General features: G+C 42.0%; 2 protein-coding genes across 2 annotated transcripts in view; both read left to right on the forward strand.

Moving 5' to 3' along the window:
• The first annotated feature begins 2,585 nt into the window (after positions 1–2,585).
• sap130a (Sin3A-associated protein a) lies at positions 2,586–15,289 on the forward strand. Its single transcript, XM_051947263.1, is given in 27 exon segments — positions 2,586–2,712; positions 3,358–3,384; positions 3,621–3,748; positions 3,842–3,967; positions 3,970–4,103; positions 4,675–4,750; positions 4,753–4,841; positions 5,563–5,673; positions 5,792–5,923; positions 6,017–6,144; positions 6,438–6,588; positions 6,679–6,720; positions 6,722–6,776; positions 6,890–6,991; positions 7,109–7,231; positions 7,234–7,249; positions 8,794–8,909; positions 8,996–9,286; positions 9,392–9,563; positions 10,203–10,301; positions 10,388–10,749; positions 10,842–11,021; positions 11,024–11,086; positions 11,543–11,668; positions 11,757–11,860; positions 12,366–12,479; positions 13,937–15,289. Coding segments are annotated over 25 exon segments (3,183 nt in total). The 5' UTR covers positions 2,586–2,712; positions 3,358–3,384; positions 3,621–3,636; the 3' UTR covers positions 14,096–15,289.
• Positions 15,159–15,701, forward strand: part of LOC110954885 (unconventional myosin-VIIb) — a 31,458-nt gene continuing 30,915 nt past the window's right edge. Inside the window, 1 exon segment of the mRNA XM_051947664.1 lies at positions 15,159–15,197. Coding sequence (XP_051803624.1) covers positions 15,159–15,197 — 39 coding nt within the window.

Raw genomic sequence — 15,701 nt, forward strand, 5'->3', positions numbered from 1 at the left:
GAAAAAAAGACAAAGATGCTAAGAAACTAGACACTATGAAACAAGCAACGAACATCTGAAAAATCTGCATCTGTAAAAGAAGTAGAAAGTACAATATCCCCTCTGAATTGTATGTAAAGTAGCATAAAATTGAAATATTTAAGAAAAATTAAACTACCTCAAAATTAAGCATAAGTAAAGCATTTGAAGCTGCTTAGCTTCTTTCCACCACTGTGAAAATGTGTTTAGTTTTTCATGTATTTTGGTGAAAAATTAATTTTCTGACTTTATAATGGTGCTAACTGAGGTCAGAGCATCACCAAGGTGTTTGCAGCTCATCCTGGGGGTTTTATAGAGGAATTTCTCTCAAAGCCACAAATATCAACCTCATGGTCTGGCAAGAGGAAGGATTCTTTTCTGGGCAACATCAATTCAGTAGCCATTGACATATTTCAGAGTCAACTGAAGTGATGAACTAACAGATACATAGTCAAAGAGACTGATGCTGGGGCTTCAGCTCAAGAATATTTTCATTGATTATTAAGCTGTTGATTATTTTCTAGATGTTTGGTCTATAAAATGTCTAAAACAGCCATAAATGTTTATCAATGTTCTCTGAAGGCAAGATATTGTCTCTAAATGGAGGAAAGAGGGAAGAAACTAGAAAACTGGCAAATTTGAGAAGCTAGAATCGGACATTTTATTTTTCTCTTAAAAAATCCTCAAGTTGATTAACTGATTATATAATTAGTTGACGCCTAATCAGTGATCAGTCTGATTAGTTGTTGCAGCTCTGATGATCACATTGAAACAACTACAGCCTACAAACATCAAAGGCGACATGTTTGAGGCAATGACATAAATCATATCCCCTCCTGTGTAGATTATTTGTTTCAAAAGCTGGAGGATATTTCTCAGCAGTGATCTACTTGCTGTATTTTTCTACAGCATTTATGACAAGTTTCCCACAAGAAAACCAAGCTGAGCACATTAACGCCTCTGAACAAAAAAGCCTTTAAGTTTTTGATTCAGAGCTTATAAAAAAAAGCCTCAGGGAGCAAAATCGCCTTTAAAACTGCTCAGATGTTTTTGGTGTGAAAGGAACCGATGGCTGTAGGAAGATGTGGGCCTGAAGGAGCTTGTCCACTGTTTTTCTTTTTTCTTTTTTAAATATAGCCTTTATTGCACACATGCTAAACCTGTGGGCCTGAGGTCAAAGGTTCTAAAACATTTCTATGATCGGCTGCTGCTCTCTAGTGTTCACTGCAGTCACATGAAGGTGGAGCTCAGACTTCTTAAGCGGGAAACTCAGACACTCATGACCAGCCAGGCTATGATCACATGACCGACAGACATCTGAAGTCATCAATGGACAATGGATAGTTAGCTGAGTAATTTGTAATTATGATAAATAGACATTTGTACTTTTTCCTAAATCTAAGATAATATTGGAGGCTCTCAAGACCTGTCTGATAGGACATTTGCAACACTAACATGAAGTAATTGGATTTGCTATATTATACAAAATACTTGTTTCCTGCAGCATGTAATGTTTTTCTATGCATTTTCTATTTGTCTTATGCAACAATTGCCTGTTAACAGTTGATTAAAAGCTTGCTGTGCATCCAGATTTCATTTAAAGCTCAGCAGCTTCAGTCAAAGACATTTCACCTCTCATCTTCCTCAAGACCTTTAAACCAGAGCATCAGCTGCTGTTAAAAGTCTGAACAGCGCAGTCAATGCTTCAAAAAGCTTTTTATACAGTACTTGTCAAGCGTTTGTATAGCATTCATGTCTTCTATAATGTTTTAGGTTTTCCCTTTTTAAGGTTTAATTGTTGCCTTTTAATGTTTGTAAATCACCTTGCAACTCCATCTCTGGAAGGTGCCATAGAAATCAAGTTGAACATTTTTGAGAAAAATGTATATTTCTTCTCATACTCCGAGCCAGAAATCTCCACTTCAGTCGACTTTTCAACATTATTCCTGTATTCAGAAGATCTTTAAACTTTATTTGTAGCCATAATGAAACAGCATTTATTCTGAAAAACCTGCAAAATATGTTGCTGTTTTTTCATGGCTATTGAAAATATTTTATGATTTATGAACTGATGAAGAAAGAGATATAATTTCCTCTATAAAAATTGCAGCTCTAACATGACAACAAAATTATATAAAGTTTTAAAGAAGGCTTTATCCAGTTTCTGATCTATACTCTGAAGATTAACAACATAAAATATGAAAATGCAAAATCTTTAGTAGACTTCTAAAACAAACACACACACACACACACAGACATATATATATATATATATATATATATATATATATATATATATATATATACACACATATATATATAAACAAGGCAATGATTCTTCTACTTCTGAGTGACAGGGATCAAGTAAAATATGTTTGGCTGGAACTTCACATGCTACCCGGTTAGCTCTAATGCTAACTCGGCTATCTCCGTTGACCACGTGACTGTGATGTTGCGGGTCCTTCGGATCACTCGGAGACACTCGTCCATAGACCGCTGCAGCTTGAGGTTGGTCACAACATTTCCGGAAATCTGATTGGTCCGCGATCTCGTTATCTTTTCTCTGATTGGTGGAACGAAGCGAGGAGGTCCGGTTGTTCCTGAGCATTCTTCCGGCTTACATGTTGGAAAAAAAAGAAAAGACGAATGGAAAAAATCCACAAAACGACCGTTGCATAGTAACTCGGCGATAAGGTAATGTTCACACACATTCAGAAACGTGTTTGTTTGCTTAGCCGTGCAAAGTCTGCGCCGTTGTACGCTTTATAGAGTTGAGTGGTTGTAATGAAAAGCAGGCGGGAGGAGGGTTAGCGAGTCAAACGTTAGCATTCTGCTAGCTGCGATAGCTGGCTAACAAGGTAGCTTTTCAGTTTTAAGGTTACCGAACGAAAGCCAGTTATTCAATTAAAAGTTACCTGACTGCACTGATATCGCGTTTGTTATTTTAAAAGAAGACTGTCAAAAAATGTTTTCTGCACTTGCGGCTTCTCTTGCTACTCGGTAAGCAATGGTGCAGTTGTTGTCGAGCAGTTTTTTCATATGTTGTTGAGCACATTGCTTCAAACAAAGGTCCATGAAATGTTCTCCTCATGTTTTGCAATGTAATCAGTCATACGCGTTTTTATTAAAACCAGTAGTTTAAATCAGTAAGCCGCTCACAGCTCTTCTACTAACTGTTAACGGTGAAGTCCCGCTGTTCCCCTTTAGCCTGATAAACAAAGCTGCAATCAACGAATATTATCATTGTCAATTATTGTCTCGAAACATAATGTCAGAAAAATGGCCTTCGATGTTTCCTAAAGGCAAAGAGGTCGTTTTAATGCCTTGTTTTGTCCACAGCCCAAAGAGGAACACTACTTTTAAAAGGTAGATAGTTTTTTTTTCTTATTTCAATTGCTCAAGTGATTAACCAGTTATGAAAATAGGTAACAATCAATCAATTCAATAAGTACTGCAGCTTTGATGTTAATGTCCCAATACTGAGTGTTACCTCTTGGGTTTTTATTGTTGTACATGATTAAAGATTAGTTATTAACTTGCTTAAACCTTATGTGATATCTTCAGTATGCTTGAAAGTAATGGTTTGTTTTCATACTGTATAGGTGATCAATAGATAAAATGAGCTCCCAGCAATTCCCCCGACATGGCCTGCCAACTTCCAGCGGTGGAGCACCTCAGATCCCTGCTGCTGGTAACCTGGTACCTGTCAACCAGCCATCAAATGCTCCAGGTAGCGTATTGTTACTGCACTGAATTTCAAGACGAATCATGTTGCAGAGAAGACACCTGTGAGCTAATGTTTAATCAAATTATTTTTCTTTAGTGGGTCCAGATGGGGACAGTAATCGTGATGCAGACCACGGTCCGCAGGATCATCCACCTGCTGGAGGTGGGGGGACCTTGGCATTCAGAGATGACAAGCAGGAGACCATGGTGGTCAGGCCGTACCCACACAAACACATGGCCAGCCACAAGTTGCTCCTCAAACTGTACCCATCCAGCCTGGTACACCTGTGACTGTACCCACCCCCTCTGTCCACCTCCCACAGGGTCAACCTGCCGTCCTCACTGAAGGACAAATGAAGGTGATAACTACATCCCAAACTAAAAGCTTTGTGTATATGTAGTAGAAAAAGTGGTGCTTCTGTAATGCCTCCACAGTAAAGGGAACACAATTAACTTATTCACATGTTGGCAAACTGTAGAGCTTTATTTTTGTGATAGAGCAACAACCTCTTCTTGAGTAAAGTTGATTTAAGTGAGCAGATGATGTTGAAATATAGATGGGACATGTTGAATTAAATTTATACTTGATGCTTAGCTGAACCCGTTGTTGGAAGGCTAAAGTCTCTGTGATTATCTTAAAATTTGCAAGGGTTGTTTAGCAATATTTTAAATTCAATATTATTAACATTTTTTTTAAAGTGACTTTGATTTTGAAAAAAAAATACAAATGGGTCATTATTGTGTTGAACTTTGATAACTAATCTTTTTGTTGAATGAATCCTCTCACTGATGGAATATGCTGTCAGAGTGCTGGCTCTGTGCAGTTCCAACATATTCCATGCAGGAGTGTGTTGGTTTGTATGTACAATGTTTTTTGAGTATTATTTTAACACCTTCCAGGGCTAAAAAAAAGTATGTTCTTTTTTTCAGGCTGTGCTTAAGTCACCTATGCCAAGTCGTCTTATTGCTCCTGCACCAGCTTCCAACCAGGCTCATATTCCCATACCCCCAAGGTGCCTAGTCACATTACTGTCACCATAGAGAGCAGTATTGCTACGACCCCATCTATCCCTGTGGCAACCATCAGTGGTCAGCAGGTGAGAGCACTGTGCATTTGCTGTTAAGGCCGGTTCATCTTCTATATCTCCATATGTGCTGACGGATGCATAGCTTGAAAGCCGATGTGCATGCAGTTTTATTTACAGCACAATACAATACAAGGAAGTCACATTGGCCCTCATGTCAAACCAAAAAAAAAGCACACAGAGCTCCTGTGGTTGTCTCTAAAGGGCTGTGACTTTGCTCTTTTTACAGGATAAAGCAGTTGTTACAGACTGGGCTGTAGGACCACGTCAGTCTGATTATTCCTGAGATGTGCTGAGCGCAGTGGCTAGACATAGCACAAGATTTCTAGATAATTTAGAACTTCACAGTTTTTGGGCTCAATTGGTAGAGAACATGGACAAATCAAAACTCCTCTGAAGGCCAGCAGATAACTTTGAATGACGAAATATGAAGATGTGGATGTTGAAGAATCTCCCACACAACTTGTCATCATGTCAAGCATTTGTTTTGAGCACCGTTTGTTCCTTTGGCACATGCGCAGTCGGCACACTTATAGTGCGTATCTACCACACTGTCCACAAATTTATGAACTACCCACGGTGGTCTACAAAGAGGTCCGCAGACTTGGGTGGATGACACATTTTACTCACACAGACCTTTGTGGGGCGGAAAGCATGATTGGCCTTAAGTGTAATGTTGTTTCTCTTTTCCTGCTGATTACTAAAGAGGTGGGCCTGCTTTTTGGTGTTTCAGGGTCACTCCAGCAACTTACATCACCTGATGCCCAGCTCACATCCAGATCATTAGGGGCGTGCCCCTGCACTGCAGATTGGGACCCCGGCAGTTCCTCCCCAGACCTTCACCGTCCCATCTACCCCGAGGTATGCATGAAGTAATAAGAAATTGTGCTGGACTTGGTGTTTCCTTTTCCTTGAAACAGCAGTCATTTCTCCACACACTTGTTGGAGCCCATGTTGATCAGTGTGTTCTCCCTGTAGGGGCTGCTGCAGCAGCTGTTTATGTCCAGCTCCAAACCGTCTTGCGACCAGCCACTGGAGCGAGTGCAGGCCCCGGCCAGCCCACAGTGCAGCACATCATCCACCAGACCATTCAGGTGCTCTGATGTACTTTCACATAAAACAGTCTGAACACATGTTGGACATCTTAGAACATTGTGTGTAAACATGTTGTGTCCTTCTGTCTACAGTCCCGACCTGCTCTAACAACCTCTACAGCTGTGCTTCCAACTGTGGTGGCTCCTATCTCCAGCAACTAGAAACTCAGTCTCCAGTCATCAGCTCCGACGGCCACACACTCTGCAGAGGTGACACATGGGTAAGGAGCAATGTAGATGTTGGTATTGATCAGATTGGTTTAATTTTTTGATTGCTGCCACTCTTTGATCAAGCTTCTTCAATTTAAATGTTTCAGGTTTCTTTCCTTATGATAGCAAAGTGAATGTCTTTAGGTTGTGGATATAACAGGTCATTTTTAGGATGTCAGCCTCAACAGCTAATTTATCAATCACCAGATGTGTACCATTTGAGATGCGCTCTGATCTTTCATCAGAGCTGTGCATGATATGTTGTATTAATGAGGTCATTCATTCGAGTTTTTGACTCTTTTAGGCGTCCAGGACCTGACCATTCACCCCCCTCCCAGCCACTGTTAGTATTCAGAGGCCTCAGACATCTTCGTGACACCGCTACAGCCATCACTCTGCCGTCACACCCTGCGATTGGAAGCTCAAAGCCTCAGCCTCCTCACACCATGGCACAGGTTTACTGTTTGTGATGACACCCTGCAAAAACACTATACAGTAGTTGTATGCATGACTAAAATGTTTTTTGTTTTTTCTGTGCCTTACAGAAGCCCATCTTCAGTACTGTGACACCAGTAGCTGCTGCAACTTGTGGCACCAATTGTTGCCACTAACACTGTGCCATCAACGACCGCAATCGGTGATTATTTTTGGTGTATTTATACCGTATCAGCCCTTCAGAAAACTCTGTAATTAACACAAAAAAAGCAGTTTGGGCGCACAGATATTGATAATTTTGTTTTATCCATGTCCAGGCACTGTGCCACATACCAATGACCAGTAACACTATTGTCACCATGACGATGGCCTCACACTCCTCCCATGCTACAGCAGTGACCACCTCTGCCATCCTGTTGGTGAGTTGGTGCTTTTGTCATTTTCATTTTAAAACTAGCGGCCGCTGCATGCGTTTTCTTCGCCTTGATCATTTAGTGGCAGCATCCAGGTTTGTTAACCGTCCTCTGGTGGTGTTCACAGCTAAAGTGGTCCCTCAGCCCATTGCACACTCTTCATCCCGTGTGCAACCTGACTACCCAGGAGAGCGAGCCAACCTCATCCCCATCCCAGGCCACAGGTCGTCTCCTAACCCCGTCACCATGGACCGAGAAGTGACAACAGGTGAGCACACAGATGGTGACTTTTAGTGACTTACTGATACAGTTGTGAGGCTTAAGAATTTAATTTAATCCCAGCAGCTTTTTAAAAAAAGTTAACTCACTTTAACTTTTTATTTCATAGACTTGTAAACATTAAAAAAAAAAACACTAATTGTGTTCAGTCAAGACAATGCACAGCTCTAAGAACAGATGTGAATGTGTCCAACATGCATTGAGATTTGATTATTCAGACCACATTCAGAGGTCCGGGCTGAATCTGTGCTCATTTCATTTTAGCTGAAGGACCGCCTGCTCAAACTGATGCCCTCTGTGGCAACGTCTGAGCTAGAATGTTTTTGTTTTTCCAGTTCGATGTCTGTGAAGAATTTATTCTATGTGTGAAACCGACCATACTGGATGAATTATTTACAGAAACATGCTGCGCCTCATTTGGTTCATGTCAGCGGTGACCGTGAAAACAACACACTGTAAGCATTGCGACAAAGTTTGTGTTCACTCTGGGTCCATTTTTAGGTGAAACTGTTTATTTTAATGTAGCCTGAAGCATCAGATGGAGTGAGGAATGCTGTTTTTCCTTTTACAAGACACCCTGTTATTAGGCCATTACAAGTTAGTTTTTGCTGTAAGGCGAGTGTTTTCTACTGTTCAGGCTTTTCTTCATTATTTTACACAGAGATCGGTCTATAATGAAGACTGCAGAGTTTTAAAACCTCAGTTTGTTTGTCTTTTAGTCAGCAGAGGTGCACATACCACTGAGCACTGCAACATCACCAGTCAGTGATTTCATGTGGGCTAGTTTGCCTCTTTTGCTTTACTTGTATTTCACATCTGTTATACACCAAAAATGTCTGTCCAAAACGTACATTCCAATACATTGTGATGAAAAGAAAAATCAGATCTTATAGTAATAATATTCTCATCTAATTAAATGTTTTTCAGGGTTTGCAAAAACATGAGTTGACCTACTGGTGTTCTATTTGTCGCCCACAGCCAGCAGGTTCCTCTATGTGATGTACATGTTTATTTGTATTTAGAGCAGAGAAGTGAAATCCAATAACAGGCAGTTATTTGAGATGCATGTGGGGACACATTCTAATGCCAAATGGGAACTGACGTGCTTAAAGAGCTGTACTCTTGTGATCAGGTCACCCAGGACGCATGTTATTGAAAGGTGTGAACAGGGAGTCTGTCAGCACCCACATTTGGAAGATACCGTTGCCTGCAAACAGTTTTTGAAGACGGCGAAAAGTCGACCACCACTGCTCCCACGTCACTGCTGCTCTTTTGCAGTTTTGTGGGGGTTCAGCAGCTTAGTTTGTGCTTAAATCCGTGACTTGATGATGCAAGAAGTTGAAAAGTCAGGCAGTGACCAGTTTAGTCACAACTCATCCTCATGGCAATCCCTCTAGTTTTGTTGTGATTATTTATTATATTTGAGAAAACGATCGAATGAAAACCTCCATTGGTGAAGTTTTTGCCCCAGTGGTACAGATCCCTTTTCAAACGTGGATCAGTCTTGGTTAATATTCTCTTTTTCGTTTTTAGGCCGTCTGTGCCGGTGCAGTTCCAGTATTTCTTGCCAACCTACTCCTCGTCGTACCCTTTGACACACACCTACACCCCCATCAGCAGCTCTGTGTCCACCATCCGTCAGTATCCTGGTAAGTATCAGTCAGTGCTGTTTTACTGGCAGTCACTTTAGTGTAATGTGGATTGTGACAAAATCCCTTTTTATTCCCTCTCTAAGTTACTCCTCAAGCTCCGAGTTCAGCACTACCAACTCAGGCTGGAGTGGGCGTGGCCACCACTGTCCATCTAAACCACATGCAGCTGATGGCGGTGGATCGGATCGGTCTGCCCTCTGCACAGATCAGCACCCAGGGGATCCAGCCGGCACCAATCGCTGCGCAGGGCATTCAGCCGGCACCGATAGGGAGTTCAGGGCCTGCACACGTCTGCGTCAATCACCACACAGGGGATCAGCAGACACCAAACGTCACCCCGCAGCAGCAGCAACCACAGTCTGAAGCAAAACCCGGTAGTTACTGAACTTGTATATTGTCAGTAAAAAAAAAAAAAGAAACATGTTGATGAGAATTTGCTTACGCTGGGCTGTTTGCAATGCGTGTTTTTTTCAATGCAGGTGTTGTTTTGGCTGACGGCTTTGTAGCTAGCCCCATCAGCAGCACATTCAGCACAACCCAGCCAGTAGCCACCATGGTGCAGGCACACACCCAGGGAGGAGTCGGAGGAGCTCCTACACTGGTCTCCTCCCCAAGACCCAGCATCCTCCGCAAGAAGCCTGCTAATGAAGGGTGAGTATGATACACCCCCAGGAAGCAGTGGGTCTTATGTAAGAATATTTCCATGTTCTTACATTTTCTTAACTGTACAAACTTACAACTTGATTAATATCACCTACACATGAATAGGTGTTTGTTTTGTGACATGGTCATTTGCATAAACTAAATAAATGTGAGACGTTTTGGTCCGGAGATTATTGTGGATGTTGTGAGCCAGGGAGGTACACAGGACAATGCGAGGCAGCGATTGTCCTGTGTAGCGATAAATATCAACGTGTTGTCAGCCTGCAACACCATCTTGTCCGGTGGCCTTTCTGGGTTTGATGTTCTGTAGGCAGAGCCTGACCTCGTGTGCACTCAGGATAGGTGCAAATACGTGTTAACTTGTTGGTGCCACCGTATATTCATCCTCACTCGATGTTTTTGTTTTCCCTGCTTATTTGTAGTTTGAAAAATGAGGTTGCGGTTAAAGTTACCACAGTTTAACAATTCAGCACTCAGCCCTAAAATTAGATGTAAGGCTGCACCACTTACTTTCTAAACTAGGTTTTCAGCAACACATGGTCAAATGAAGTCTGGTCTAAAATTCTGGAAATTTCCATAAGATTCTTAAATGATTTGCTTTAATAAACATACTCTTTTATGTTTCAGGTGTGTACGCAAGAACCTGATCCCTGCTCAGCCCAGTGAAGCCAGCGGTGGCAGAATTGAGAGTGGTGTGAGAGGAGCAGGATCTCCCCGACCTGCAGGGTGAGCTTCTGTCACACTGGTCAAATCCGTGTTGACGACCTATTCTGATACGTGTCTCTGAGCTGACGCCTTTATTTCTCTCTCAGTGTGAAACCTAAAGCTGAGGTGCACATGGCAGTGGCCCCTCCTGTCATGGCGACAGTAGAAGCACTGCCTTCTCAGGGAGGAGAGCAGCAGGCGGTGTCCTCAAACACCCAGCACCTCGCCCAGGCCATCCCCACCATGCTTGCTACGCCGGGACCAGTGCCTCCCTCCCAGCCCTCCACTGTTCTCTCATCCCTCCCTGCAGCCATGGCTGTTACCCCCCCTGTTCCTGCTTCAATGGCCAACACTGTGGCCTCCCCTACCCAGCCTGCAGCCAGCAGCACTGCAGCTTGTGCTGCCAGCTCCACCTGCCCAGATGTGAAAATCAAGCAGGAAGTGGAGGCGATGGATACCTCCCAGCCGGGTGAGGAGCCTGCTTGTCCTCCAGATGTTATCATTGAGCTGATAAATTGATGAATGTGTGGAAATATAAACATCTACTTTGCTTCCCTTCAGATCCCAATGCAAATATGTCAACAGCACCAGCCCTCACCACCCAAGCCTCCACCCTGAACACTCCTGCCACAGGAGATTTGATACCTGGGGCCTCTCCGAGGAAGAAGCCCCGGAAGCAGCAGCATGTTATTTCTACTGAGGAGAGCGAGATGGTCGAGACAAACAGCACAGATGAAGAAAGGCCCCAGGAAGGCCCATCACTGGCCGAGCTGAGAGGCGAGAATCTCCACCCAGAGAATATGTTGGTATGTAACGTCAACCACTGTTGCAATGGTGATAGTAGCTGTGTTCTAATATCCATTCTATCATAATATGCAATACATGTATGTAAAGTGCAGTATGCCAAAAATATCTGGATGTTGTACTACATCCAGTCAGATTTTACAAAATGCAGGATAACATGCTTCTCTGGGCAAACGTCACAGTGCTGCATGAGAGTGTAAACAAGTTTGAGCCACCAATAGAGCAATAACAGATGATAGCTGATTTCACTACAGACTGCGATGGTCAAAGTTTAAGTTTTATTATTTTGAAGTTCTACGTCCCCGTTGTACGCATACTGCCTGGGACAGTATGTACTTTGTGAGGTCAGCTGCAATACAGAGTAAAGAGTAAAAAGAAAATGTTTGTGATGTGGAATGCAGCCAGTGTGTGTCAACAGCATCCTATCCCTTATTTGAATGCGTGTTTCTGTCTTGAAGATGAAGAAGGAGTGCGTTATGTGCCAGTCAGGCCTAGGCCACCTGTTACCCTTTTGCGGCACTACCGTAACCCCTGGAAGGCCGCTTACCACCACTTCCAGAGGTACAGTGACATCCGGGTCAAAGGTGAGTATTGTTTTATTACATACAGCTACTTTGATTTTATAGAATTTGTTGATTTCTGTTTCTAACAACAGTTGTGCTTCTCTCTCAGAGGAGAAGAAGGGCACCTTACAGGATATGGCCAATCAGAGAGGAGTGGCATGCAGAGCACAAGGCTGGAAAATCCACTTGTGTGCTGCACAGCTCAGACAGTTGGTGAGTGATGAACCCAGACCTGCCCACAGATAAATCACTGTTTATTCAGTAGTTCACTCAGTTTTTTTTCACGAGACCAACTTTGTTTTGCTTTTAACTTGGAGGGAAATGTTTCGCATCATGTTGCTACATCAAAACAATCTAGTCATTATGTTAGCTTGTAGCTGAGCAGTAGGAACTGTTTTTAGTAATGTATTGTACTACTAGAGGACACAATAAGCTACAGTTATTAAACATTAAAAGCAACTGTAATTAATTAAAATACTGGAACACTGCAAAGTGACATTTACCAAGACAGTCTGTTGACATTTACAATCATCAACTTAATTAGGCAGAAAAGCATCACTTAATAATGTGGATTCAACAACACACTCCTCTTATATTTGCTGCACATTCCCAGTGGTTTCTTGCAAAGATGAAATCATTTTCTGCTGTGTGTTTTTTCTCTTTCAATGTCTTCACTGATCTTTTGTTAACACGTTTTTGCCTGTTGCTTGTTCTATAGTCGAGTTTGGAGCATGACGTGTACAGCCGCCTTTCCACCCTCCAAGAGGGCCTGATTCCAAAGAAGAGGGCCGGCGCTGATGATGACCTTCACAGAATCAATGAGCTTATACAGGTAAGACTGCTCGTGTAGACTGAGACATGAAAATCTAAGTGTACCTGCTCAGGCATGTGAAAATGACCTGTCAGGTGACTTCAGTGGTCACAAAGTCCAGTCATTAGAAATGGAAACATAGATTTAGCAAATACGTTACTTATAAAGAAACAAAGCATTACAGGGTTGTGTACTCGTCTTACTACAGTCTGCTGGTATTGATGGACTGCCATCTAATGATGTAAACGTTAAATAGCTTTGCAGAGTGGAAAGATTTCATATCAAAATAGTTGAAATTTCAACGTGAAATGTTTAGAAGCTCCTTCAACTTAAAATGCTTCACCTGCCAAAAGACACATTTTTAACCTGTTGGGGTCCTGATGTCACTTCTGTGTCGGGTGATAAATAATTCTAATCAAGTTATAGAATCCCCATTAGCCATTGATTAGACACATCTAAGTTCAGCTCAGAGGAGTTGTACAGTTATGAGCAGCTCTCTTGTATTCTGAAGCTATCACAACAATTTTTATTAGCCGTTCAGTACAACAGTCGCTTTTATGACTGCCATGTCTAATTACCGTTTGCGTTTCCTGTTGAAATTCCAAACATCATAGTGTATGATCATGTGACATCACAATGCACTGTGATGCAATGAATTAGACACGTCATGGTTCATCCAAGACGTGCCTAATTTTACATTGACTTTTGTTACAATGAACAAAAAAATATAAGGATGGCATTTAAGATTGTTTTAAGTGGTAAAAATTAGTCAAACCACCACAGATGTTTCATATGAACACTGAATGTTTTGGGATATTCTTCTGTCCAGGTGAAGCTTGTTGTAGAAACTTCACTTCAGCTCGTGAATGCACCAGCAGGAAAGGCTCAGTGAGCGCTGCAGGACTTAAACTCAGAAATGCAGGGTCAACGTTGCAGCTGAGTGTTTTGGTTGCACAACAAATGTGCACACATGCCGTTCAGCACTGAGTCTCCAGTTCAATTCCCGGCCAGCCTGGACCTGCATGTGTTTCCCCTGCCATGTTTTCCCTCATTTCTGGTTTCTCTGCATTGCAACTATCAAAGAATTCATGCTAGTTCCTCTTTTTGGAGTATTTTTAAATTGCATTAGCTATGCTGAGGGATTTTCAGCATGTTGGTTTTTGTAGTGAATTAAAATCAGCTGAAAACAACGAGCCTAATGTTAGTACATTTAAAACTCACAGTGCTGCTACAATGAAATGGAAAATTTCAAATAAGTTTGCTAAGTGGCCAATTTACTATAACTTTTCCCTTTTTAACTAATTTTTATAACTTTAGAAGAAGGATGTCTTTATTTTCATTATACAGAGTACAACAAAATTGCTATCACATTAACGGTCAGCACACTCAGTACATTGCAGTGCCGATTTCAATTCCCACCTAACTTTAACATTAAGTTCGCCTTTGTCAGCTGAAGTAAGGTGTGTCTTTGTTGTCAGGGTAACATGCAGCGCTGTAAGCTGGTGATGGACCAGGTGACCGAGGCCAGAGACACCATGATGAAAGTGCTCGACCACAAGGAGAAAGTGCTGAAGCTGCTCAACAAGAACGGTGCCGTCAAGAAATCCTCCAAACTGAAGCGTAAAGAACGGGCGTGAGCGCCACGTTTCCATCCTTCGACAACCACCACTGCCCCCCTGACTCTCTGAACGAGGGCTGAAGGAGCCGCTCAGATTTTTGGTGCTATGATTTGCTGCATACAATCGCACGCACCCTCCCTATCTGCCTGAGAGCGGACAGAGAGAAGCGACTTCACCAAGCAGAACAAGCCCATCAGGAACAGGTTCTCATTCAAGGCAGCACACATACTGAGCGTGGAGCATTGTAGGTTGCATCAGAGTGGCTGACTGGACGGCCACTGTTTTTCCCCTTTTTATTAAATATTTGAAACCCCCCCTGAAACCGTTTTTACTAACTTAGTTTCTGCCTTTTTGTTTAAGACATTTGGAAGCGGGCACAGTGTGTATCTGTGATATTTGGCTCCAAACGCAGGAGCAATGAATCCGCCACCCAGTGAGTCCTATAAAAGAGAAGAATTTCAGTTCAGGTGAAGAACCAGAGAGTAAATCGGAATCCTTTAGCAAACTGTGTATACAGACTAATCTCAGTCGTGCTCTTTTCATCAGTCTGTGCCTTCATTTTGTCAGTGTTCATGAAACGGGGACGAGCTGTTCCACATGCTGTCGAAACACTTAAAAATATCACTCAAAAGTGTCGGGTCAGTTGAACTGCTTCCCCTTTTTTACATCCTGCACCTGCATCTTTTGAGTTGATTTCTTTTCATCTGATATGGGTGTATGGTAACCTGTTGTGAACCACAAGTTTAAAAGTCTAAATAATAGGAGAGCCTAACTGTTTCAAAATATGTCGATTTAATATGGGAAAGAAATGCTCTTAAAGGATGAAGAGTGTCCTTCAATTTAAAAATAAGAACGCAAAGTTATTTCCCACCGTCATAGGTCATCCACCTGATGGCTAAATGGATGTCTTGACCGTGATGACACTTTGATTTGGCTGAAACAGAAGGTACAGTGCTCGAAAGGGAGACGGCAACTATCCTCATGTGATCACAATGGCGGATTGAATTCATGTACATCACTGTAAATGTGCTTTTGGTTTTCCATTGACCTGGTTCTTTTCAAGTTTTGTACTCTATGAAACATGTCGTGCTACGTGACGTGCCGCTTCACGCTGCAGAGTGTAACGATTGTGATGAAGTGAGCCTGAAGCATCCAGCCACTGTACATTGTTTTTGTCTGTGTAATTATAGTAAAGATACTTAAACAATGCAAGGTACTCTCTCATATTATTCACTTTAATTTTCATGCTGCTAATTGACTTTAACGTTTGTTTTGGGGTATTTTGTACCTAACAACTAACAATCATTTCAGTTGTTCGTTAATCATTTTCCCCCCATCAGTTGATTAGGTGTTCGGTCTACAAAATATTGGAAAATGGTTAAAAAAAATGTAAATCCATATTTTCCAAAGCCCAAGATGATGTCCTCTGATGTCTTGTTTTGTTTACAACCCAAAGGTGTTCAGTTAGTGTCCTAGAAGAGGAAAGGAACCAGAAACAAAGAATGTTTACCTTTGTCCACAAATTCCTGAAGCCAGTCACTTAATTACCAAAATGGTTAACAGTAAATTAAGTAACTGACAACTAATGACTGAATCAATCAGCACTGCTACACATCAGCTCTGT

This window comes from Acanthochromis polyacanthus, chromosome 4, assembly GCF_021347895.1.
Source record: "Acanthochromis polyacanthus isolate Apoly-LR-REF ecotype Palm Island chromosome 4, KAUST_Apoly_ChrSc, whole genome shotgun sequence".
Lineage (NCBI taxonomy): Eukaryota > Metazoa > Chordata > Actinopteri > Pomacentridae > Acanthochromis > Acanthochromis polyacanthus.